This window comes from Ranitomeya variabilis, chromosome 2, assembly GCF_051348905.1.
Source record: "Ranitomeya variabilis isolate aRanVar5 chromosome 2, aRanVar5.hap1, whole genome shotgun sequence".
Lineage (NCBI taxonomy): Eukaryota > Metazoa > Chordata > Amphibia > Anura > Dendrobatidae > Ranitomeya > Ranitomeya variabilis.
In genome coordinates this window covers 48,883,725-48,909,580 of record NC_135233.1, presented here as the reverse complement: position 1 = coordinate 48,909,580, position 25,856 = coordinate 48,883,725, and the positions used below count along the sequence as shown (strand labels likewise).

At 41.6% G+C, this 25,856-nt stretch overlaps 1 protein-coding gene across 1 annotated transcript in view; it reads right to left on the bottom strand.

Moving 5' to 3' along the window:
• The window catches only part of PLEKHH2 (pleckstrin homology, MyTH4 and FERM domain containing H2), a 220,612-nt gene that overhangs the window by 65,100 nt on the left and 129,656 nt on the right, over window positions 1-25,856 (bottom strand). Inside the window, exons 7-18 of the mRNA XM_077282384.1 lie at window positions 25,189-25,359; window positions 21,794-22,737; window positions 20,281-20,353; window positions 18,308-18,399; window positions 17,681-17,822; window positions 13,613-13,749; window positions 7,971-8,081; window positions 6,161-6,247; window positions 3,880-4,038; window positions 1,835-1,915; window positions 1,257-1,436; window positions 294-402 (exon numbers count right to left, since the gene is read on the bottom strand). Coding sequence (XP_077138499.1) covers window positions 294-402; window positions 1,257-1,436; window positions 1,835-1,915; window positions 3,880-4,038; window positions 6,161-6,247; window positions 7,971-8,081; window positions 13,613-13,749; window positions 17,681-17,822; window positions 18,308-18,399; window positions 20,281-20,353; window positions 21,794-22,737; window positions 25,189-25,359 — 2,286 coding nt within the window. The remainder of the gene's footprint in view (window positions 1-293; window positions 403-1,256; window positions 1,437-1,834; window positions 1,916-3,879; window positions 4,039-6,160; window positions 6,248-7,970; window positions 8,082-13,612; window positions 13,750-17,680; window positions 17,823-18,307; window positions 18,400-20,280; window positions 20,354-21,793; window positions 22,738-25,188; window positions 25,360-25,856) is intronic.

Below are 25,856 nucleotides of genomic sequence, written 5' to 3'. Positions count from 1 at the left end.
CCACTCATTTCCATGGATGAGGAGCTGGACAAAAGTGATGGAAAAGGGTGTCTCTTTAGATACAGGGGTCCTGGGCAATTGTCCAATTTAACCCCCCCAATGCCAGTGCTAGAGATCTAATGTGGTCAGATCTGATGACCGGGCTGGTCGGTAAACAACGGACCAATCTTCTGGATTCCTAGTAAGCATGGTGTTTGCCTCGACTGTACCTCTGCACCTTCACGGCCTCCATACACTGCCACATGTATAGACTGGACGCATATGCGATATTCTCCCCGAGAAGCAGCACTTACACGATTCTCCATCCAAGCTCAGTAATTTGCACACCAGCTGCTCAAACTCTGTGCCCACACTTGCTCCTGTCACTCCTGCTGCCATGGTTAAATGGTAGTGCCACGTATCCTAGAAAACAACCGGAATATTCATTGTTTGTGTCTTGTGATTCTAAATCCTGTGCAACTATCAGAGGCGAAAATGTGCAGAATAAATCCATCCATCTATCTATTTGTCTATTATCTATCTATCAATCTATCTATCTATCTTCTATTTAATAACTAATAACCTATCTGCCTGTATATATATATATATATATATATATATATATATTCTGTATATACATAGAATTTCTATGTGTCTATCAATCTACAGAATTTTTATCTATTAGATTTGGTACGAATCAGTTTGAAGGTACTTCGGCCTCGTCAGTATTCTATGGCCGCTTGACGGTAGCACTGCGACCTGCCTCTTATCTGATGGCATCCGCTGCTGTTCTTTTGATTAGCTGAACTGGCGTAATGTCATCATTGTGGTGTGACACACCTGTAATGTCACGCCAGGCTGGCTAAACAAAAGAAGAACCGCAGATGCCAGAAGGTAGGAGGCAGTTCTTAAGGATCCCGTTAAGTGGCCACAGATCACTCGCAGTTGAAGGACCTGATCCTGTGAATCGTTTTGCACCAACACTACCATACCATCCATCCATCCATTGATGACTATTACCATGGAGTCAAACAATGTGTCAGCTATGCGATTCCTGATGTAAGGGATGTAGAGCAGTCCATGGATGTACAGTAGCCTATACCATAGGTAGGATATGGGGGCAAACATTAACCAAAATTTACTGTCCAAGATGCCTAGATGTATAGATGCAAACTTGCTGTCATTTATACACTACTGGTAGACAAATTCCCTGTCTTCCCCCCATAAATCCCATCAGTGAGGCATCTCCGTGCTATATTTCTGAGAGCCATACATACTTTTTCATGCTTTGATCCAATGAGAAGGTATGTGGGATCCTGTTCTTTGGGGTGGATAACGATGGTAAAATGTGTCGATAAGAGGCTCCGTCCACTGGTCTCATAGTCCTCATCGGAGTCACAGGATCGGTCTACTTCCTCTACTTTTGCTTCCCAGAGTTTGACTTGTCCCAGTGGAAACTACACACAAAAAAATAAAAAAACAAAAAGAATATCATCAATTATTTTAACCATTGGCCAAAGCATGAGTAGTGTCATTTGCGTATTGTGGAACACTCTCAAAAGGCGCTTCTGAGACTTGTCAAAAATGTTGATTAAAGCCGAGACCCCCCCATTTTAGTCACCAATACAGATGGGCTGAGGATCTTATCTGAATTTGGTGCACTTTCGGCTCAATGGCATATTTCCATGGTCTTGTGACAATACATTGACCTGATCCAGTAGATCAATCAAGGCATGGACCCATTTTTCACAGTATTGATAGACATCTTACCCCTTGAATCGAATGGCAATTACATTTATTGTATATTAAAGTGTGACTTAGTCGTGGTACAGCAAATTGCAAAGGTAAAGCTCACCTTCTCCTCCTGACTGCGGAAGTAATATAGTGTTTTTCCCACCAGTGTACACCAGACTCTCTTAGAATATCCATGCTTAACCTGAAAACATAATAATACCATAATAAAAAGCATTTGGTTAAAAATGAAGCATCGTTTCCAAATCATTCAGTGTGTTAGAAGCAAGCCATTGATCGTGGAGCCACCAAAGTGAGTCTGAGTCACAGATCCCACTGATTTTGCCAAGGACATCAAATTACTGCAGTTATAGAAGATTTATTGTACAAGATGCACCAAAAAACTGTTCCATACATACGCCAAATATGTTTAGATTTTTCATCTTGTGTCTGGTCTTTTGAAAAAAAAAGGCAATATGGCTAAATGAACCAGATTTATTACGAGAGCATGGAGTAATACCCCAATGGCATTGCTATTTGGAGGACAATTACTGTATATTTTGTCATACTCTATGTTTTGTTTTTTGTTTTTTTATGTCATATATTTTATGATTTTCTGTATTGCTTTTATCGTGTAATAAAGATCTTATCTATTTGGAGTTGGATCGGTGGGTTCATCGCACCTTAGTCTGTTTCCTATTTTTTGCGTGATCTCAGGTATTTCCTCTCCTTTTTTCTCCACTTTATGCATCCCAGGCATATATGGCAACTAAAGACTTAAAGGGGTTTTCCCATGAACAAAGTTAATTTTATTCAATAGATCTTGGAATAATAATAATTTCCACAATTAGATGTGTTTAAATAAAATGTTCCTGTGCTGAGATAATCTTATAAATGTGCCCCTGCTGTGTGCTGTGTAATGGCCGTGTCATGTCAGAAACATGGTCTGATCATACCTCAGCACAGGAAAAAATAAATAAAACACATCCAGTTGTGAAAATTATTATTATTCCAAGATCTATTGATTAAAATGAACTTTGTTCATGGGAAAACCCATTTTAGTATAACGATATGCTGAGTGCACCAATAAACCAACAACATTGTGCCTTCTATCCTGCATGATCACTTAAGAACAGTCATCAGCCATTTTGTCTGTTTTGTTTCCATACTCAATCACCATTTTGGTTTTTTTTATTGCCACCTTGCTTGAGTTATGGTGTTTTCACATTGCGTTTGTGCACCCGCTCACTGGACCCATCGGAGTTTACATCCAAACCCACCTCGTTTGGACCTATATACCGACGGTACCATAGACTGTAATGGTGGCGGCATAGTGCACATGCTCTCTGACATGCACCATTTCCAGTAGTGAACAGCTACAGGAGGTGGACACTCAGATGCAGTGTATTATGTCTGAGTTTCTGCCTCCTGTAGGTGTACACTCCTGAGAATGATGCACGTTACAGCGCATTTTGGCTCTGTCTGCATCGTTACAATCTATGGTGCCATCGGCGCATACATCCTTACCCATTTTTGCAGGGTGTTCGGACATATGCCTCAACGGGACCACCAAACCAAATGTGAAAGCACTCTTAGAGTAAGGACGAGAAAATGTCTGATAAGAATTTTGGTGCAAAATTTTGTTGTGGATGAAAAGGGTTATTCAGAACATGACAAGATTTCACCTATCCGCAGAATAAGGGTGACTTGCTGATGGATGGTGGTCTTACCGCTGGGGCTCCCACCTATAGGAGAACAAGTTTATGAAAATTCCCCTTTGAAACCTTCTCCATTTGTTGTCTGTAGGACTGTTGGAGTGCTTGGCTGTCTTCAGCAGCCCCATAGAAAATATATATAGTCGAGGTGCACATGTGTGACCACAGCTCTTCTCCAATAGGGCATTTTCTGGCCTTGCTCTCGGGTTCGGAGGGGATCCCGGCGGGTTGACCCCCACAGATCAGCAAGCTATCACCTATCCTGTGGGAATAATCTTTTAAGCTAATGAAAGGTGGTGTATTTCTTGAGAAAAGTGTCTAATGATGCAGCAAATTGATTGTAATCAATTTGGAGCGTTTTCAGACTGTCTTTTACGCTGTCTATGTATTACGTGAGCTTAGCAGACCTGTAGAATGTGCCCGATGTGATATACGCCCGGTGCATGTTTCTTACCTTTGTTAGCAGCCCCTTTACTGTTGGCTTAACATCAGGTTGCGTGAAGAGTATGCTGGCCGCCTGGACTCGAAGGACATTCTGCAAGACTCTGACCCATTCATCCAAGATATTAGGAGAATCTGCCGTTAGGTAATATGTCCGCTTCTCAGTCACCAACTGAAAAACAAAAGAAGGTTTGTGAAATATGTTGTTCGGTTGGAAGAATTTTTGCTCGTTAGTAAAATCACTATTGAAAAGCGCAACTTTATACAGTCTAAAATACAAGACTATTTAGGAGAATATAGGTGCATATCAATTGTGTAAAGCACTGGCTGTGGGACTAACGCACGGTATAAACGGTAACATGAACATGTATGTCAAAGTGGTACAATTTAGGTATGTGACCCATAAAGGGGCATTCTCATTTTAGTTATCACTTTATGATTGATGGCAGTCCAACCTCTGGGTCTTCCACCAATCATAAGAAAAAAGGGGGCACAAAAAGCTAAATCAGCCTATACTGTTTCTACCTGCACCGTGGCTCCCCGGCCACCTTTGCAGCTGGAGGCGCCACTGGGAATAGTAAACTTAAAGAGATTATCCACTACATTTTTTCACTATGTGCCTAAAAACTAACAGGCAGGTAGTTGCTAATAGAAGTAGTTGCTGTTAAGCTGCTCCCTGTCAAATGACTGCCGACGTCATGCTGATTGTTATCCAGCTCCCCGCAGTTAGGCAGCAGGGAGCCAGCTACCAATCAGCATGACATCAGCAGCAGTCACTCTCTGTCAACAGAGCAGAGTGCAAAAGAAGCTATTGCTCTGTTCATGTGACGTCAGCCGAAGCCACTGAATCACTGGCAGGAGCAGTCTGTGACCGATCTGTCTCGGCAGAAATTAGTGCCGGGCACAATAGGCAGGTATTTAACAATTACCTGCCTGTAAGTGCTTAGGCACATTTTTTTTTACAATGTCCTGGATAACCCCTTTAAGAGTAATAGCATTAAAGTAGCATCAGACTCTCACAATTCCCCGTGCCCCCAAAACCACCAGCAGTTGTGTCTACATAGCTAAATTCCTTAACAGTCCCTTTATTGCGTGACATACATAAACAGATCTTTAGAAGAAGTATTTCTAAAGTCCATTTATGATATGTAAATGTGGCCTCTGACTATTCAATGGGGCGGTAGTGTCCCCAGACTAGTCGGCCCACTTAGCATGTTATCACGCCCCTGTGGGTGTGATAACATGGCTTACATGTGCCGACGTCATCACCAGTGCTTTACATACCTTGCTCATGAGCGCGGCTTCTTTCTCTCACTGCATTGATCCTCTGAAGCAGCTGCGCATGATCGGAGGTAAAGAAGCATACGCCAGGCTTCAGAGGATCAATGCGATGCATCGACTAGTCAAAGGTCTCATTTACATATACGTTTTCTAAAGGTCTATTTATGTGCGTAATGTAATAAAGGGGCTGTTAGGCAGGGAATTTAGCTATGTAGACACAACTGTTGGTGTTCTGGGGTCATGGGGGACCTGACACGTTCCCTTTAACTAAAACGCACTAAGTTTCAGATTGCAATTTTCATTCCTTTATTACATTTCAGACCCCTGATAAGCAGTTGGCAGCTGTATTTCTATTTTCAGATGTTTCTCTTGCGGGAGTGTCTCTCCCAGTAATACAGGCTGGATGTTAGCTCTGTATGTATCCAGGGTGCTGCTGTCTTCATGGCTCATATATCAGCACTGATTCTATGCTGCACCTATTTCTCCTTTATTTGCTTTGTTCTTTTTCTCTAGACTGTTTCCTCTGCCTCCCCGAGACTATACATACTTCTTTCCCTTTCCATTCCGCAGATCTGTGTACAAACCTTTCCTCCTCCCTGTTGCCATCTCTAACAACGGAGAAAAAAAAAAGAGGAAAATAGCAGAGTGTTGCCGTGATGGATTTGTAACATTTTTGTAAACCACTCAACAAGATAAAGGCCTTAATCTGGAACGGCAAAAGAGTGTAACAATTAAAAAAATGAAAACTATTTAGAAAGCTGCTTAACTTTTCTTTTAGAATGAAAATGAACAGTAAAAAAAATATGTGCAAAAGGGTACATAGGCTTTAAAGAAATGTTTCAGAATAAGAAGATTGCACTTCACATGTTGTAGATTGCAAGACGACAAAGCGCAAAGAAAGAAAAGTCTGGTGAGGGGCTATATTTCCACAGTCACCGCCTGACGAGAATTCAAACTGCAAGAAGAGTGGAAAGCTATACAAATTAATTCATTATCCATGATTATTGCATTACCTGCACGGTCTGTTTCCCGTCACCTCTCACTATGTGACTGGAGGAATTTAATTCAATTTGACCCTGGGGTTTTCGTATTACATCACTCTGTAGGGAAAAATACAATTATCTCGGAGCTGGGTATAAAAAGGTAAAAAAAACTAAAATATAAACCATTGTTTCTGACAAGTTCATAGACCTGCCTACACTTGTGCTTATTGTTCTCTACCAAAACAGAGAATATTCCACGGTATCTGCCGATATTCTAACAAGGGTCAGTCGCCACCTGTCATGTGTCCTAATGTTGTATTCACATAGTTATATTGTTGCTTTAAACAGACCATGACAAAAACTTTCACATGTGAGTACAACCTTTACGTTTCTAAAGGGGTAAAGTCTCTCTTTGTCGAGTTTGACATGACTAACATTCCAGTGTAAGGAGACTTATAGGCCATGCAATGCTCATGCCAGTGTAAGGAGACTTATAGGCCATGCAATGTTCCTTTGAGAAATTAAATATGAAGAGGCAACTTGCGTGGGATTGCCCTTCTCAAATACCACTTTTTAAATTGACAGTCCCCCATAATCAACATTCTGCCTGCACTATAGGAGCTGGAACTTATTATTTTATCACTTCCTTGCAGGCATTGCTTTGACCAATTGTATGCCTGTCCTGACCTAAAACTCTACCTTTCTGCTATGCAATTGACAGATGGAAAAGCAGGAGAAAAAAAGATATAAAGATGACCCATTTCCTGTTATGACTCTCTGTGTCTTTGCCTCTAGACATGGATTAAACTTAACAACAGGCAGTGGACATAACCAAGGCACAAAAGAGTTGCCTAGTGGCTTGCGCTTTGAAGTGATTTTTTTTTTCTAGGGTGAGAAGGATTAAGAAATGAAACGTCCAGATTCATCAAGAGCGGCAATTATTAGAACAGTCATGGTGAGGAGGTTTGTAGGAGTCAGATGCTCCTTATTCATGAAGACATGCATGCCTCTTACTGATTCAGGAAACAAGTGGTGTGCGCCACACTACAACTCTTACCCCAGTCCTTGACTGGAGTAAGATTTTTGGCATAGAAAATGCCACATCTTGACATAGATTAGACAAGATACGGTGTCACACCCCAGCTCCACCCCATTTTGGTGGAGCTGGGAGAAATCTGATTGAAAACGCCAAAAGCTGCAACATTTTTCCAATACTCCGAGTTGTGCAAAAATGTTATGACTTTTTAAAATTTACGGTAGAACTATGGTGACATTATCTTGATGCGTAGACTCCATCATTTTTTAAATAAAATAGTTACAGAGTGTTTATCGATCACATGATCGATCAAGTTCTCTGAAAGGACAAACACCATTTTATTCTGTATCTATGTAGGGTTTTTGGAGTTCTGTCTCAAAGTTCCCTAAAATTAATAAAAAGAATACTAGACCAAAACTGTCATGGTAAGAGACCACCTTTTAACACCTAGTTGGTTTTAGGTATGTGTTTCTTCATGAATCAGGAGCATCTGACTCCTACACGCCTCCTCATCAAGACTGGCCAAATAATTGCCACTCTAGATGAATCAGGACCTTTCTTTTCTCACCCCCTTCCCCCCAAAAAACCCCCAAAAAACAAACACTTCGAAGTGCCAGCCACAAAACAACTTTTTTGTGCTTTGCGACTCTCCACTGCCAGTTGTTAAGGTCAATCCGTGTCTTATATATAAAATATTTCTTACATTGATTTTTGCTAAAACATAGAAGAACTGTATTTTCATCAGATTGATCTTTGCAAAAAAAAAGGAGTTTAAAATATGTCAAATGTTCTGATGTTACTTACTGGAGATTTGTAGTAGAGCAGTTCGCCACCTTTAAGTACAAACCATCTTCTCTTCCATGTTTTCAATTTTCCTCCCATTTTTAATAAGTATCCAGATTTCTCCAACAGCTCCTAAAATATATATATATATATATATATATATAGAAGTCACGGGGTATCAGGAGATAATAAAGAACTGAAACTTTGGCCACTGTTTATGGCATAGATTGACAGCTGTTCCTGCTCAATGGTTCTTCAACCCTGCAGACCACAGAGGGCAGCACGAGATAAGTAGAAGATCTGATGACAACAGACAGACAATTCCCTTCGGGATGGACTTTTCATGAGCGTAGGACCTGGTGGTGGGACTGTGATATTCTTTGATTTGTCTCCAGAAAGAATCGGACATGTGCACAGCCCCATGGAATAACATGGAGATGAGTGTTATCCGTGAAAACCTCAGATAACACTAGTATGACTTTTATAGTTGTCTGTACGAGCCCTGATGGTTATATTGTCTTGAATGTTGGGTGGAGATGGGTGCAGTTTAGTGATGGGTGAACGTACTTGGATAACATCTTATCCGAGCATGCCCGGGTGTTATCCGAGTATCTTAGGCATGCTCGTATATCATGCTTGCGTCCCCACGGCTGCATGGTATGATGCTGTTAGACAACCGGAATATATGTGGGGATTCCCTAACAAACAGACAATCCCCACATGTTCAGGCTGTCTATCATGCAGCCGCAGGTACTCGAACATAATATATGAGAATGCCCAAAATATTCGGATAACACAAGAGCATGTTCAGATAAGGCATTATCTGAGCACGTTGGACCATCACTAGTGCAATTATCTGTTTTCCAGATTAGCTGACACAGTCTAAGATAACACGCCTGATGATTATAGCAAAGTGTTCACATCCATATCTAGACTGACATAACATCAGGCAGTTCCATTGGCTCCAAATGTATTCAGCAACAGGACATCGACACCAAATATACAGCCAATGTCATTAAAGGAGTTGTCCACTACTTGTACAACCCTTTCTCTATCATCATAGTTCGCAAATGTAAAATAATAGCAGCTATATGCACCTCTGATGTGGGCGCCATTCCAGTGATGTCGGCGCCTGTCTCTTGGTGCTCGCGTGACATTGTTATATCACGGGAGCCCTGCCTCCAATTAGCAGCCTCTTCCTTTTCACTTCCTTCAGATGTAATTGACTTCTGGAAGAAGAAGTCAGAGAGCAGCAGCAGCGCTCACTTCTTCAGGATGTCAGTTTTAGCCAAAGAAAATAAGAATGAAGCAGCCGCTAGTTGGCTACAGGGCTCCCGTGATATAACAATGTCATGCAAGCCCCAAGAGAGCAGGTGCCGACATCACTGGAATGGCGCCAGCATCAGAGGTCCATATAGCTGGTATTATTTTCCACTGAAGAACTATGGTGATTGAGAAAGGGTTGTCTGAGTAGTCGACAAGCCCTTTAAGAAGCATCTTTAGTGTAAAGAAGAATAAGGAGTCCTGGAGTTGATGACATGACCTACACCAAAGCCAAAGCTCAACATCATCAAGTCTGTGTGGGATTTGATGAAGAAACAGGAGTGTTGGCGCAAGCCTAAATCCACAGAAGATCTGTGTTTGGTTCTCCAAGATGTATAAAACAATCTCCCTGCCGAGTTCTTTAAAAACTGGGTGTAAGTGTACCAAGTATTGATGCTTTACTGCTGTTTTTAAATTAAAGCATGAGCACACCAATATTGAACAGGTTTTAGCTTTCTTTCACTCACTTTACATAATGCTACTCAATACAAATAAACTATTAACTTCTATTTCTAAAGCATTTTTACTTCGCAGTTTTTTTCCACTCCTGCCCAAAACTTTTGCATCTTACTGTAGATGTAAAACAAAATCCTGATATTAACATTAGATAATTTTCTGATGATATTTTCCTTATAGCAACTAATGACCTATGCAAAAAAATTGGTCATCAATATGATATCTTTGGGGGTTTGACACTCAGCATCCCCACAATCACATGAAAGGGAGTGCACATCGGTGTACTGAAGGGAGTACACATCAGTGTACTGAGGGGAGTACACATCGGTGTACTGAAGGGAGTGCACATCGGTGTACTGAAGGGAGTGCACATCGTTGTACTGAAGGGAGTGCACATCGGTGTACTGAAGGGAGTGCACATCGGTGTACTGAAGGGAGTGCACATCGGTGTACTGAAGGGAGTGCACATCGGTGTACTGAAGGGAGTGCACATCGGTGTACTGAAGGGAGTGCACATCGGTGTACTGAAGGGAGTGCACATCGGTGTACTGAAGGGAGTGCACATCGTTGTACTGAAGGGAGTACACATCGGTGCACTGAAGGGAGTACACATCGGTGCACTGAAAGGAGTGCACATCGGTGTACTGAAGGGAGTACACATCGGTGCGCTGAAAGGAGTGCACATCGGTGTACTGAAGGGAGTACACATCTGTGTACTGACTGGAGTACACATCGGTGTACTGAAGGGAGTCCACATCGGTGTACTGAAGGGAGTACACATCGGTGTACTGACTGGAGTACACATCGGTGTACTGCAGGGAGTACACATCGGTGTACTGAAGGGAGTACACATCGGTGTACTGAAGGGAGTACACATCGGTGCACTGAAGGGAGTACACATCGGTGTACTGACTGGAGTACACATCGGTGTACTGAAGGGAGTACACATCGGTGCACTGAAAGGAGTGCACATCGGTGTACTGAAGGGAGTACACATCGGTGCACTGAAAGGAGTGCACATCGGTGTACTGAAGGGAGTACACATCGGTGTACTGACTGGAGTACACATCGGTGTACTGAAGGGAGTCCACATCGGTGTACTGAAGGGAGTCCACATTGGTGTACTGACTGGAGTACACATCGGTGTACTGCAGGGAGTACACATCGGTGTACTGAAGGGAGTACACATCGGTGTACTGAAGGGAGTACACATCGGTGTACTGAAGGGAGTACACATCGGTGCACTGAAGGGAGTACACATCGGTGTACTGACTGGAGTACACATCGGTGTACTGAAGGGAGTACACATCGGTGTACTGAAGGGAGTACACATCGGTGCACTGAAGGGAGTACACATCGGTGTACTGACTGGAGTACACATCTGTGTACTGAAGGGAGTGCACATCGGTGTACTGAAGGGAGTGCACATCGGTGTACTGAAGGGAGTGCACATCGTTGTACTGAAGGGAGTGCACATCGGTGTACTGAAGGGAGTGCACATCGGTGTACTGAAGGGAGTGCACATCGGTGTACTGAAGGGAGTGCACATCGGTGTACTGAAGGGAGTACACATCGGTGTACTGAAGGGAGTACACATCGGTGTACTGAAGGGAGTGCACATCGGTGTACTGAAGGGAGTGCACATCGATGTACTGAAGGGAGTGCACATCGGTGTACTGAAGGGAGTACACATCGGTGTACTGAAGGGAGTACACATCGGTGCACTGAAGGGAGTACACATCGGTGTACTGACTGGAGTACACATCTGTGTACTGAAGGGAGTGCACATCGGTGTACTGAAGGGAGTGCACATCGGTGTACTGAAGGGAGTGCACATCGTTGTACTGAAGGGAGTGCACATCGGTGTACTGAAGGGAGTGCACATCGGTGTACTGAAGGGAGTGCACATCGGTGTACTGAAGGGAGTGCACATCGGTGTACTGAAGGGAGTACACATCGGTGTACTGAAGGGAGTACACATCGGTGTACTGACTGGAGTACACATCGGTGTACTGCAGGGAGTACACATCGGTGTACTGAAGGGAGTACACATCGGTGTACTGAAGGGAGTACATATCGGTGTACTGCAGGGAGTGTACATCGGTGTATTGCAGGGAGTACACATTGGTGTACCGAATGGAGTACACATCGGTGTACTGAAGGGAGTACATAGAGATGTACTAAATGGAGTACACAGAGGTAGACTGAAGAGAGCTGGGCAAGAGTGACCCTCATGGTCACCACAAATCTCAAGGGTAAGAAACGAAAGCCCTCCATATACTTTAGATAGATCTCAGCCAAACGGTTCAGCTGATCATTTACTGGCAGACATCTCTAGTGGCAGCTGATCTCTAATAAAAAAAAGAATCGGCGTTCTGAAATCGCACATGTCAGATCCTTATCTAACAAAACATCATCTGTTGGGTGAGAGTCGGTGGACCCCATATGCATTAGACTCTTGGCGAATATCGACAGGTTCGACTTTCTAATATGCATGGGAACTTTAAAGCTACTTTCACACATCAGGTTTTTGCCGTCAGGCACTATCCTGCGAATTTTGAAAAAAACGGATCCATTTTTTTTCTCATAGAGTTGTATTAGCGATGGATTGCGCCTGATGGCCAAACATTTCATCCATTTTTTGCCGGATCCATCGAAAATTGCTACTCCTGCGGACGAAGAAAATGTCCATAGGAACGTTTTTTCTGTCCGACGAAAAAACGCCCAGGGACGGTTCCAGCGATAAACAGATGAAACTGAGATGTGATATGATGATTCCGACATCCGAATCCGGTTTTCCAGGCATTTCCCATTCAAATCATGCACATTTTCCATTCTGGGTTCTCTCTCTCTCTCTCAAAAGGAAGTCCATCTCCGGGTTAATTTTAAAAAAAATGATCCAGCAAAAAAATGGATCCGTTGCATCAGGTTTTCCACTATTTGCAACGGATCAGTTTTTTCAGCAATTAGCCGGAACCTGCCTGACGGTCAAAAACTGATGTGTGAAAGTAGCCTAACTGGTGAGAGTGTAACAAATCACAAATTGGTTGTAATTCCACCAACATAAGAACCGCATCCAATATAAGGCTACCCCACTCAGTCCAGTGTACAAATCACATGCACCATTGATAGATTTTGTGCATGTTCGGTAGGGACTCCCATTAGGTCCAAAACAATAGAAATCCAAGGATAATCCTATCACCGCTGTGTTTTTAGGCTTGAGAAAGGCCACTTGTGGCCGAAACGTTGTCTTGTCTTCCTATTGTTGTGACTTCTTTTTAAACACAATGGAATAAAGATCAAGTTTCTTTTACAAAAATGATCCTTTGGTGCCTCGGATTTCTTGGTTTTCACTGTTGTATACTACTAATACTAAGAGTATTCATAATTGACAACGTTTCTGTGAGATTTTCGTTTTTGCAATATATTTTGCTCTAAACACTCCCTTTTCTCCTGTTTTGACCCCACCATACCTCTTTTCAGGCACCTTCCGCAAACTTTTCCTTGGCTCACTGTCACATCGAACAAAAAACTTAATCAGAGGTTTGTGCAGCACAAACTCTTTAGAGGAGTCCGGGAGGTCTTCCCTTATGCTAGGTGCTTCCCAAACATCCTGGGAAGATTGGAAAATATGGGCACATATGCAAGCTAGATGGCAACTCCTGTCAACGCTGTAATGGAGGCCATATTGGATTTTCGTTATCCTATCACACAATTTAATCACTACTCTAGAAAATAAGAAATGCTATTTCCAAATAGATGAAAACAATATGAATTTTGGAATTATCCCAATATGACTTCAATAATGTTAATAATTCAGTACATATGTTAGAAAATATGCAGATGGAAAGCAATAGCTAGGTATTCCGGTCCATGTGGCTTACATTTTTGCCATTGTCACTTGATGAGGAACAGGTTTTTGGAAGCTTCTGTTCTGGTTCTGAGAATTCGCTGTCAATGGAATAAGCATCGGGAGGGATGGCATAGTCACTGTCTGAGGTCACGGAAGAAAAGGAGATGCCTGTGGAGAGAAGATATTCCTATAATGAATCCCTTCGGATCAGTTGACAAAAAAATTACGGTACCTTAAAGGGGTTTCTCTGCTGTAGAAATTAAGTTACATTTTAGGATATGCCATAACCTGCCATTTCTATTTTATTGATTGGATCTAAGCCAATTATTTAAATGAGGGGGAGATTATAGCTGAAAACTGTAACAGGCTTATTCATTACCTGCAACTGCAAGTTGTTAAGGAACATTTAGAATTTAGACCCCCGTAGGCAAAACTATATCACATATGCATATGTCTTAACTTGCAAGAGCAGGAAAACCCCTTTAAGGTAACATATAGTAGTTCTAAAAGTAGCTATACACCTTAGTCACCCGATAGCTAATATGCCCAACCTCCCCTTCCCTATGTATGCATGCTCCAAATCTCCATGTCTTCTCAATGTGGAAAGTGGAATAAGACACTTCCAGAAAACTCCGTGGACAAAAAAGGATCAAGCATATGGAAATCCAACATGCACGGCCATTCTTTCTCCCAACATATGCCATTGGAGGTCAAGACACCCCCATACATATTATATGATAGTCCTCTCCGAACTAAATTCAGCCAATTCTATTCATCTCATGTGTATAACCTCCTTAACTTTCTTCCTTGTATACCAAGTATTTTGGTGGTGTACTTCTCGTGACAGCACAAGGAATGCTTTGGAGCTCAGAGACTGGGGGGTAGGAAGCCGTGCGAGTTGTGCTGCCACCGTCCTGATGACTGCCCTCTGGATGGCACGGCACTGGTTAAGGAACATGCCAATGACTGTGGTGCCCCCTTTTACCCCCCCAGTCCTTCCTTTGTGGTCCCCTCTCTTCCCCCTCCTTTTTCCATTAGGATGTTATTGGTATGTCCCTTTTTGGTTTGGCCAATTGGTAGCTTGTTGGGGTGGTACCCCTTCCTCAACCCCTCCTTCACCTGATGTATGTTGGGGTAATAGCCTGGATCCTCCTCTTCCCCTGTTGAGTCCCGAAGGTGCTCGTCCCACCCTACCTCCCTTTGTTATGGTTAATATTGTTTCTTGTCGTTACAGGATGAAAGTCACAGAGGCGGTTTGCAATAATGGAAGCACTGGAATACTGTGGCTATGTAGGCTGACTTGCCTGCAGAATTGCAGGGCATTTGGCTACTGGTCTTTTCGTGAAGTTTAAAGTGCTTCTGTTTATTATTATTGTTAAATATGTTTATGCAAAAAATTAAAGCTGTGACCGACTTCACCCATCAACTATTTGTGCTTGTCCAGTTATTTAGGCTTCTTTCACACTAGCGTCGTGCACCGCACGTCGCTATGCGACGTTGTGGCGCACCGACGCTAGCAGTGAAACCGCCGCACAACGGGGGCAGCGGATGCAGTTTTACATCGCATCCGCTGCCCCATTGTGATGTGCAGGGGGGCGGAGTACCGGCCGCGCATGCGCGGTCGGAAAAGACGCTGACGACGCACAAAAAAAGTTACATGTGACTTTTTTTGTGTCGACGGTCCGACGCAACACGACGCAACCATCGCATGACGGTTGCAACGTGTGGCAATGCGTCGCCCTGCGTCGCTAATTCACGTCTATGGAGAAAAAACGCATCCTGCAAGCAATTTTGCAGGATGCGTTTTTTCTACAGAACGACGCATAGCGACGTGCAGTGCACGACGCTACTGTGAAAGAGGCCTTAGTTGGGTGGTTTTGGGGTGGTAGGGGAAAGGGGATTCCCTGGGTTGGTGGGGCCTTTTTGTTTGGGGGGTCGCCGCAGTCTTCTCCTGATGTAAGTCAGGAGGATTTGTATGGAGTGTGCTCACTGCAGACATCTGCTGGAGCTTGTTCTGTTCGCAATGTCTTAATTCCTTAGATGCCATGTTGAAGAACAACATCAGCATTCAAGTGGTTAGATGTGGGAGCCCTCTGTCATCCCCATTGTGCCTCTATGACCCTATTGTAGAAATCCTATGGGTAAGTTAATGGCAGCTTGGAGGAGCTCCATTTTGAACCTTTGCTATGAAGCTCCCAGATTTCTAAGTACCACCACGGTGCAAAGCGCTGTCCAACATGATGACGTCACTGAGCAGCACTGACAACCTTCTACATAGCGGTGGAGTCTGGTGGATCCACCTCTGCACCTTCTACTGTGCTAACATATATTTTAATATACACCTGTCCAGTAGTGGTAAAACTTTCCTCCGAATGGGATCTATTTATTTTTTTTGTTTTACTGGGACGATCTACAAGAGGAGCTAGAAAAGGGATATTGCTACAGACTTGTGTATCACACGTGGCATGCCTGTGCCGTTCCGAAGTCCCTAAATGGTGCGCCAGTGAAAATTTCACTGGAAAAGAATCGGCGACAGGCATAGATATGTATGTCTGTATACTAGGAGACTGCAAAATATCTTCATGAGCAAATAATGTGATTGGAAATATCTTGAATTTTTTTCACATTATCAGTAATGTTTTTCCAGCTGTTGTCCATTTCACTTTTCCAAGCCAGGAATAAAACATCTGTTCCAAATACCGAATCTGGAGAAATAAGTTCTATGACTTGTTTCCAAGGTTGTGTTCATTATTAGAGCCACATGTGCCATTGATACAGCTGATGGCTACTAAGTCTACTTGTGTTATTAATACTTTACAATGTTATGTAAGCCAATTACAGGGTGCCCTAAGTGAGCTACCCAAGATCTCTGCCAATTGTCGTGAAACTTCTAAGCAGATCCCGCAACTTTGAGAGACGGTAAATCCCCTTGGTGCCGTTCATTCAGGGGATTGGGAAGGGGGCATAGAAACAATGTGGTTAAATTAAACATTTAATTTAAAGAAAATGAAATGTTACACAAGGCTAATTGGAAAATTTGCCAAATATAAGTTCATTCAGTCACATTTTGATGCTACAATTTATGAATATTAATGAGTGCCTACAATGAACTTTTACAATAGAACATGAAATATATAATAATGTAATGCACGTATCAGCAATGTATGTATCAATAATGTAATCACATGTTAAATGGGCTTTCTACAAAAATGCATCCAGTAATGTCGAGCAGAAGACGTGTCTGATGATGACTTTGAAAATTATGAAAACTGGTGCAAAGAAAAGGTGAAGTAGTCGCCCTTAGCGAGCAATGAATTCACTATTTTTATTTTCCAAAAGGGATTAAGAAAAATAATGCTGCAATCTTATAGATAGATCGTTAATTTTGAAACTTTGCAAATCAGTTTATTAAGGGATTTGTATTCATTCCAGTAAGAAGTATAGGGGAGTGAGGTGGCTCAGTGGTTAGCACCATTGCTTTGCAATGCTGCGGTCTTGGATTCAATCTCACCAAGGAGTTGGTATGTTCTCCCCGTGTTTGCATGGGTTTCCTTTGGGTTCACCGGCTTCCTTCCACACTTCAAAGACACACTGATAGTAAACTTGGACTATGAGTCCCATTGGAGACAGTGATCAAAATGTATGCAAATTACTGTAGAATATGATGGCGCTATATGATCAATACATAATAATAATAATAATAAATAATGTAAGTTGCTTCTAAACCCCAACATTTCCCCAATCTATTTGTTTACCTTCATATCTGAGCATGGTAATTTGGAGTACAAATAATGGCAGTGTAAAAGTCTGCACTTGTCTCCTCTAATGTGTATGGCTAGTATTACATTGTCATCTTCTGTACTCTAAATGAGGCAGAAAAAAGCAAGAGTTTGGAAGCCACTTACATGCCTTTTTTTTCGGGATTGAAGACAAATTTCCTAGTAAATGTATTTGCAAAGTTATAAAACTTTCCACAAACAAAATTATAAAAAAAAACCCTGTGAGTTTAGTTACTCTATAACGGATGCATGAACATATAATATAAAGTGATTATTTACAACTTTAGTTCTGTAAAGATTCTCAGTGTCCAGACACTCGCCTCTTTTCAAAGCCCGAGGACTTCCTGCTTCACTCTGATTTCGACAGTCTGACTCAGAAGTCCGAGAACTTGATCGAGAGCTCAACTCCTCCTCCGATCCTGATGAGTCTTCCAAGGGACTAGTGCTTATCTGAGTGGCCTTCTAAATATTTAAGAAGATAAAAATGAAATTTAAAATGTAATAAAATGATTAGGATATAGCGCTTGTTTTCTCAGGTAGTTTTTCTTTAGGATAAGCCATCAATGTGTGATCAGTAAGGGTCCAACACATGGGATCCCCACAATCATCAAAACAAAGGGGCCATGACAATATGGAAAACTTAGCAGTGTAAAGCAGAACCGCAGTATCAGACACAGTCACACATAATGATGAGCTGCTGGGCCTGGATGAACGGGCTCTGGTGAGAACAGCATTGACTTTGCTCAGCTGATCGTACAGGTCCGGCGGGTCAGATTCACTTCAATCATATCTTAACGCACTACACAAGGTGACAGCCCATCTATATTACCTTCTGTCCTCCTCCTCCATAGAAAAAGAAATAAATAAAAACCTCTCTAACTTATCTACCATGTTTGATCCTCAATCATAGATTGTAACAAAGAAAAATGTATGACTCTCATTCATACCCCTTTCAATGTGGTGTAGACAGGTGAGCTCAGGTTCTTATATATGAGAGATGTATAGACACCAGATGTGGGACATGACGCTGTAGAGACATCTATAGATAACAAGAAAAATCACAAAATATATGAGAAATCATTCATAATGTACATTAAACATATTTACTATGTTGTTTTTTATTATACTTTTTTACTATAATTTTATTCTTTTAAACGAGTGGTCAACATTTTAAGAAAAAAAATGGGAAAATAGTAGAAAATGATTAAAATTACAAACTAAACATTTTTTATACTTTGCCACCCATGCTGAGGTCCTTTGTTGACAATACTGCAGAGGTGACACTACAAAAACATGACCGCTGCGGTCAATCATTGGCTTCTGCCGCATCATATTGTCTATCCCTCAGTCACTGCAGAGGTCAGTGATTGTCTGCAGTGGTCATGTGTTATAGATAGGATATCCGTGCTGTAGCATTATTCACCGTGAAACCTTGGAAGCATCAGGGAAGCGACGCTATAGGGGCAGGCGCATCAACACGTAAGTAGAGCTAAGGAGGGTTTCACACATCTGATATCCAGGGCTCAAGTCCAGATCAATTGCAGATTTCCTAACCCAAATTCATGTGCCCCATATATGCCCTTGAGACTGTTGCGTTCAGGTCAGGAGACCTCTGGTTGGACTGTGAATGGTGGATGTGTGAAACCAGCCACTTCCTTTAATTGTTAGTTTTGTAGATTTCTAAACACTGGCCTATTAAAAAATGGACATCCCCTTTAATATTTCATAATGAATAAGAAGAACAAGACTAAAACAACCATTAAAAGAGGCAGGAAGAACAGATGGCAAAAATGAATGACAAAAGGCCTCAAACCCAAAAAAGAACGTATATTTTGGCTTCACAATGTGTCCCAAAAGTTTTACAAAAGAAGCAGATTTATCAAAACTGGGCTAAAAGAAATGTTGTCTTTGTTACCACTGGCAACCAATCACAGCGCAGCTTTCATTTAACCAGAGCAGTTTAAGAAATGAAAGTTAAACTCTGATTGGTTGCTATGGGAAACAAAGAGTGTTTACTGAGGCCTAGTCAGTCTCCATATTCTCCACCTATGAACCACACTTTACATGGAAATGGATCGTGGCACAATTTTGTTTTCTAATAAAGAAGCCTGTTACACTTTGCTTATTAATGTCAGGCACATTTACACAACTTGGCTTACAATATTTAGGACAATGATGGCAATGTTACCATTTCAGCCACATATTTTTCCTTAAAAAAACTCAAATGAGGAGTAGCAGGTTACCTCCATAAACTACAGTATGTCAACATAGGAATTATGGGGCTGCACATAGGCCTGAGATCGTTATCATCGGAGTGCAAAGCGTGAGGTGATGCAAGGAGCCACCCCATTGTGTTGAGAGCACCAGGGCCATCGATTAATTGAAATTTTTTGTGCCATTTTTGCGCATTTTCTAATAAGACGAAATAAAAAAATCAGCCAAAAACAACAAAAACCCCAAACCCTGCTCACAATAACGACCCTAAAAAAACAAACAAACAGATGAACACATATAAAATAGACTTTATAAAAGGGACAAATTTAAAAAAAGGATAAGATACAAAAGAAAAATCGGTGACAAACACCAAAAACAAAAACGCAAATTCAGTATTGAATTCACTGCATTGATGATCCTGGCAGTGGCCAGATGCTTAGTCCCATCTGTAAGGTTGGTAATGGCCCCTGACCCCTCAGTTCTGGTGAGCAATATCAAATGCAATTACAGCCACTGTTAGTGGACATACATTTCCCAAATCTATGGAAATGCCTTTTACAATGGGAGTAGCCACCTTTTATTTTCATGCACACTGCATAGAAGGATATGAAGGTCCACATACTCTTAGCTCTGCATTTTATTTGCTAATTTTGCACATGCATTTCCAAAAATGTTGTATAGATATGCTGTAAATTGTGGAGCTTACTCTTGATGTTAGGATCCACTGAAACTTCTGACATTCTCATCCCAGATTTAGCAATGGCGTATATCCGATTTTCCTGTGAATGAATGTCACAAATGATGATAAACACTGAGAACTGGTATGCACATGCGTTGATTTATTAGTAAAAATGTGACAACATAATACTGGTTATGGGCAATCTTTTCAAGATTATGTTCACATTTCATTGATTCTCTCCAGATTTAAAGGGGAAGTCCTGTGATATCAAATTATTACCTAGCCATATGACAGGTGATAACGTACTGAGTGGTGGAGAAGGAGATTCAACCACGGGAACTTGCACTGATCGCAGAACGGGGAATTTTTATCCCCAAGAGGGACTTTTATACACATTATAATCACTTCTCCAGTCATTGCCTAAGCGACTGCCAGAAACAACCAAACACAACGCTCAGCAGCCTCATAGAGAGTGAATGGAGTGGGAGACAAGCATGTGCACTGCTGCGCCATACTAACGAGGATAAAAGTTCCTGAATCTGCCAATTCGTGTGGTCCCACCAGTCGGACTTCGACAGATCAACAAGTTATCTCTTATCCTGTGCATAGGTAGTAACTTGTTTTCATGCAGAATATTTTTCAACATCATAAGTTCTCATAATAATAATAATAATAATAATAATTAGAAAATACTTAAAGGGAATCTGTCTAACTAAGTCATGCAGGTCATAGAAATACAAGTTCATTTATACCTGTATGGCCCCAAAGAAATTTTCCAGCACGGAAGAAAAGCTGATTAGAAAGTAAATGCAAATGACAGTACATCGGAAGTAAGAAGAATGTATTGAATGTCTTCATTATTCCCTACTTAGTGTCAACCTCTACCATTGGATTGAGACTTCATGCCAACAGAGGAGGGTGGTGCTAGGTAGGTTACACGCAGGGGGCTCAATGCATTTTCCATGCCATGTCCCACCCTATGTTTGCATATACTATCTAACCAGATTTTCTGCACGCTGGCACATTGCGTTAGAACCATAACCAGAGTTACACTACCGTAAATGTCCTGACTAGTGATGGGCGAAGGTGTGGATGTTCAAGTCCGGTGGGTTTTGCCAAACATTTTTTAAAAGTTTGGTTACGGTACCCGAACCAGAACCCGGACCCCTATCATCTGTGTGACAGCATGAGAAATACCGGCTCTGATCGGTGGTAAGTTCATTACCGCCAGTCAGAATGCTGCGTTCCCACGCTGTCATTGTGAGGCAGTAGCTGTGACCAGCAGTAAAAAGGTTACTGCCGGCCACCGGCGTCCAGGCGCAGCTGATGAGAGTATTATTCTCATCATTGTACGCCTGTTCTCGCTGATAGCACAGACACTAGGTGATCGGTACGGACCCAAACTTTACCGTTTACCCATTCCTAGTCTTGACAGAAAACCTTTAAATTTTAGGGTAGAAAATAAATCAGCACAAATCAGTTGACTGGTTCCCTTTAATAATTATTAACCAACTGAAAAAAAAGAAATTGAAATAATTACCCAAGAAGGAAATCGATGTAAAGGAGGAGTTGGAGGTTTTGAATAGGCGATCTTCTCGGGAGAACACAGAGTATTCTGATCTGTGGTATGATTCTGTGATACATCATATGAAAATAACCCTTTACCATATCCTGTATCCATTTTCTGCAAAATGTTAGCAGCTTGTTCATCAACCAGATCAATGTCGGTCTCTTGCGGTCTATATGGCTTCACCATACTTATAGCATTTCTGTCTTTACCAAACATCCTGTCTGAACTCATCTGAGGTTGGCTTAGGTGCTTCTTGGCCATAGCGGCATTTAGATTTAAAATATTAGGAGTTCGTTGCTTGGGCGATGGTAGATTAGTTGCTAGGTCTTTAGGACTAGTACACTGAGGACTAGATGACGTAGAATTAGACACCTTAGATGAGTTGGTTGAGTTATACGTGTGGTTTGTGGTGGTAGCATCATTGGAGCAGAACGAGTTGGTGGAATCATGGAGTTGAGATTTAAAACTTAGGTCATCAGAAGAACTGTTCTGCTTCGACCGTTGACTTGAGAATGTGAAATATTTTTTGCCTCCAAAATTATTACTTTTTTGTAGTCCTTTGTGCAATGTATAAAGTTGAATTTGGTCATTGGTTGGTGACCCCAGATTATCATCTTCACAAGTAGAGTTGCTTTCTTCGGAAGCTGTTAGATATGTGTCACTCCCTCGTCTCTTGCATTGGTTTCCTTCTTCTGATATTTGGCCGGACAATCTGGAAACACACCTTGCATCATGAGGTTTTTTTATATCTTCTTCTGAGCTCCAGTCGCTTACAGTAATGCTGGGGATATTTGATCCTGCCCTCCCCTTGCCCGATCTTTCCAAGGAACCAATATTTTGTACCATTGATGGTTGTGCTGCCATGGGTTCTTGCCACTGGGGATTCGTTGGTGACTTTTCCCTTATACTGTTAACTATTGGTAGAAGACAAATATAAAAAATATATATTCTCAACAGAAGATATGAAAATATCAACAGACTATGTTCAAGAAAACATTCCACAATCTTTGGTGCAAAATGTGTACAGGATCCCACCCTGTAAGGGAGATCTGATCACTACACATAGATGTTTGGGATTTCTTCTTGAACTCAGCTCTGTAGGGCTCTATAGTCCTTCACTTTACAGGTCCTCGTAGCAAAATTCCCAATGATGGCTTTACGAAAGAGCTCCACATCATTTGTCATGAAAGGGATTGTCTCACGGACAAAAGTTCATTTTAGTCAATAGATCTTGGAATAATAACAAGTTCCACAATTGGATGTGTCTAATTAAAATGTTCCTGTGCTGAAATAATCTTAGAAATGTGTCCCTGCTGTGTACTGTGTAATGCCTGTGTCTGACTCTGCTGGAACATGGTCTGATCATACCACAGCTCCTGGGCAGGAGGAAGAAAAAGAGTATACAGACATTACAGCATGGAATTGCAGCAGATTCTTTCTTTGAAGTAAAACATTGTTTGAAAATAGGCAGTGAAATGTTAAACCCCCTTAAAGAGGACCTTTCATCAATTTTTTCATTTTGAACTGGACAAAGGATGCAATATTGTAGAGTGGCATAAAATGTTTTTTGTTCTTTTTCTTTTTCAAATTTTGCCTCTCTGTTCCAGAGATATTAGCAATCAAAGTATTTGGGATCTAGTGAGTTAACTTTTTTAAGTCCAAGTGGATGTTATCAGATAGTCTTCACTTGGGACATGTATTTCTTCTCCCTATATGATGCTGACAAATCATAAACCGGCAGCAACACTCAAAGGAAAGAAAAACATGCCCTCACCATAGCTTAGGGCATATTGTTCAGTGTGAGATGTATGACAGCCAGCCCTAATCTCCTGTTTTAACCTCCTTCATGAGTCTGTGTGTGGGGGGATAGGGTGGGCAGTGCAGCTGAGCTTAGCTGTCTCACGTTACAAACCCTTCTATCAGCTCTCGTAGCACAGTCAGCCGTACTGTACGTACTGTACTGCCTCTTCCCCTACACTGCCTATCTGGAGCTGTCTGGATATCACACTTCTATCTGCTGTCCTCAAGCAACTTGTACTCCATCTGCAGTGAGATCAGACTGTCATTACATCTTGTACAGCCTGTAAAGACTACACGGCCACCTCAACACCACTGGACCTACTGCAACCCTCGACCTACTGTCTCCTTCCCCATAATCCTGTAGATTGTAAGCCCGCAAGGGCAGGGTCCTCTTCCCGCTGTACCAGTCTGTCATTGTTAGTTTTGTTTACTGTAAGTGATATTTGTATTTTGATGTAACCCCTTCTCATGTACAGCACCATGGAATTAATGATGCTATATAAATAAACAATAATAATAATAATTACATCTCACACAAGAGTAACCTGCCTGTTCTGGATTACTCCTATGTGAGATTTAATGACAACATGCTCTGATCTCACTGCAGAGCAATTACAAGTTGAGCACAACAGACATTATTGTGATTATTGACACAGGACAGACAGTGTTGGTATAGGGGCAGTACAGCAGAGCTAACCGTGCTAGAAGAAGAGGAGAGCTGATAGAAGAGTTTGTAACGTGACACAGCTAAACTCAGCTGCACTTCTCACCCACACTGACACAGGCAGAATGTTCGACCAGGAGACCAGGGCTGTATCATTATATCTCATACACTGAGAACTCTGCTCTAAGCTATAGTGGGGGGTGTTCTTCTTTCCTTTGAGTGTTGCTGCCTTTTATGATTGGTCACCATTATACAGAGAGAATTACATGCCCCCAGTGAAAAAAAAATCCATTTGGACTTAAGAAAAGTTAACTTATAAGGTGCCAAATACTTTGATTGCTTATATCACCACAACGAAGAGACAAAATTAAAATGAAAACAAAACGTTTTATTCCACTCTGCAGCCACTATTACATTGTGTGCACTGGTGGAAGGTCCTCTTTAAGCATAAAAAAAATCATCTTCAATGCCAGGGCAAGTCATGTTTTAAAGATTTTCCATAGAAAAAGCACCTGAGAATCCAGATAATATGGGCTGTTGAGGTACAGAGTTGAAAAACACTATTTCAAGTGCATCATCGGGGTATGGTAACAAGCACATTTGCAGTCCCTGATACATATTTTACTACACTCAAAAGCAGAAGTCAATTCTGGGTAATCCATGTTGGACAAATTCACTGCCTTCTATTTCCAAAATCACAGGATTAATTAGCATTCTAGATATTGTTGTGGATTTTTGGCCACGCTAAAATTTTCTGATGGGATGAGATAAGGATTTCATAAAGATTTTGGTGTGCTAACTACGCTAGAATCTGTGTGAAGTTTGATATGTGTGATGAACATCCGCTAAAGCCAATCATGAGGGTCATTTTGTAAAGCGCACAAAAGTGTAGGAGTCTTACCATCACTATGGTCAATGCCATCACTGGATGACTTGCTGTTTTCGTTTCCTTTTGAGTCCAGCTGTGGACTTTTCGCTCGATTTTGGAAACACCCAAAGGTCAGGCTACTCAAACGTTGACCTTCAGCTTGTTTTGGCGTGGAGCATACTGGGGACTTCTTACTTTTTGTATCTAAGAAATACAAGTTGTGCATCATGCAATGAAAATAATAATGAGTATGAATCATGGTCTCCGTTATCATTTCTCAACTAGCCAGAAATCACGGATACAATTTTTATGGACAGATCGGAAAACAATTCTATAAAATACTGTTGGTGCTCCAGTCATAAGTTGCGCAGTCGAAATACAAAATACATAGCTAGCTACCCACAAGACTGCCACAATTTTTCAGATGCGATCCCCTTACATTTAGGATGGTTCCTAACAGTAATTTTAGTAAGTATCATAATTGTTTACAATATTCACTTGCCGCAAGCTATAGGATCATTAGAGTGGCTACTACTATTAGGCATTATGCTTACGGCTGCATTAGAACTTCACATTGTACTGTGTCCTAATACACCATCAAAAGACTTCACTGGGACTTTACGGTACCTGGGTATGCCTCTAATTTAACATTGTGGCACATATGTTTTGTCTGTTAGATTCCAGAGGCTTGCCCAACTGGA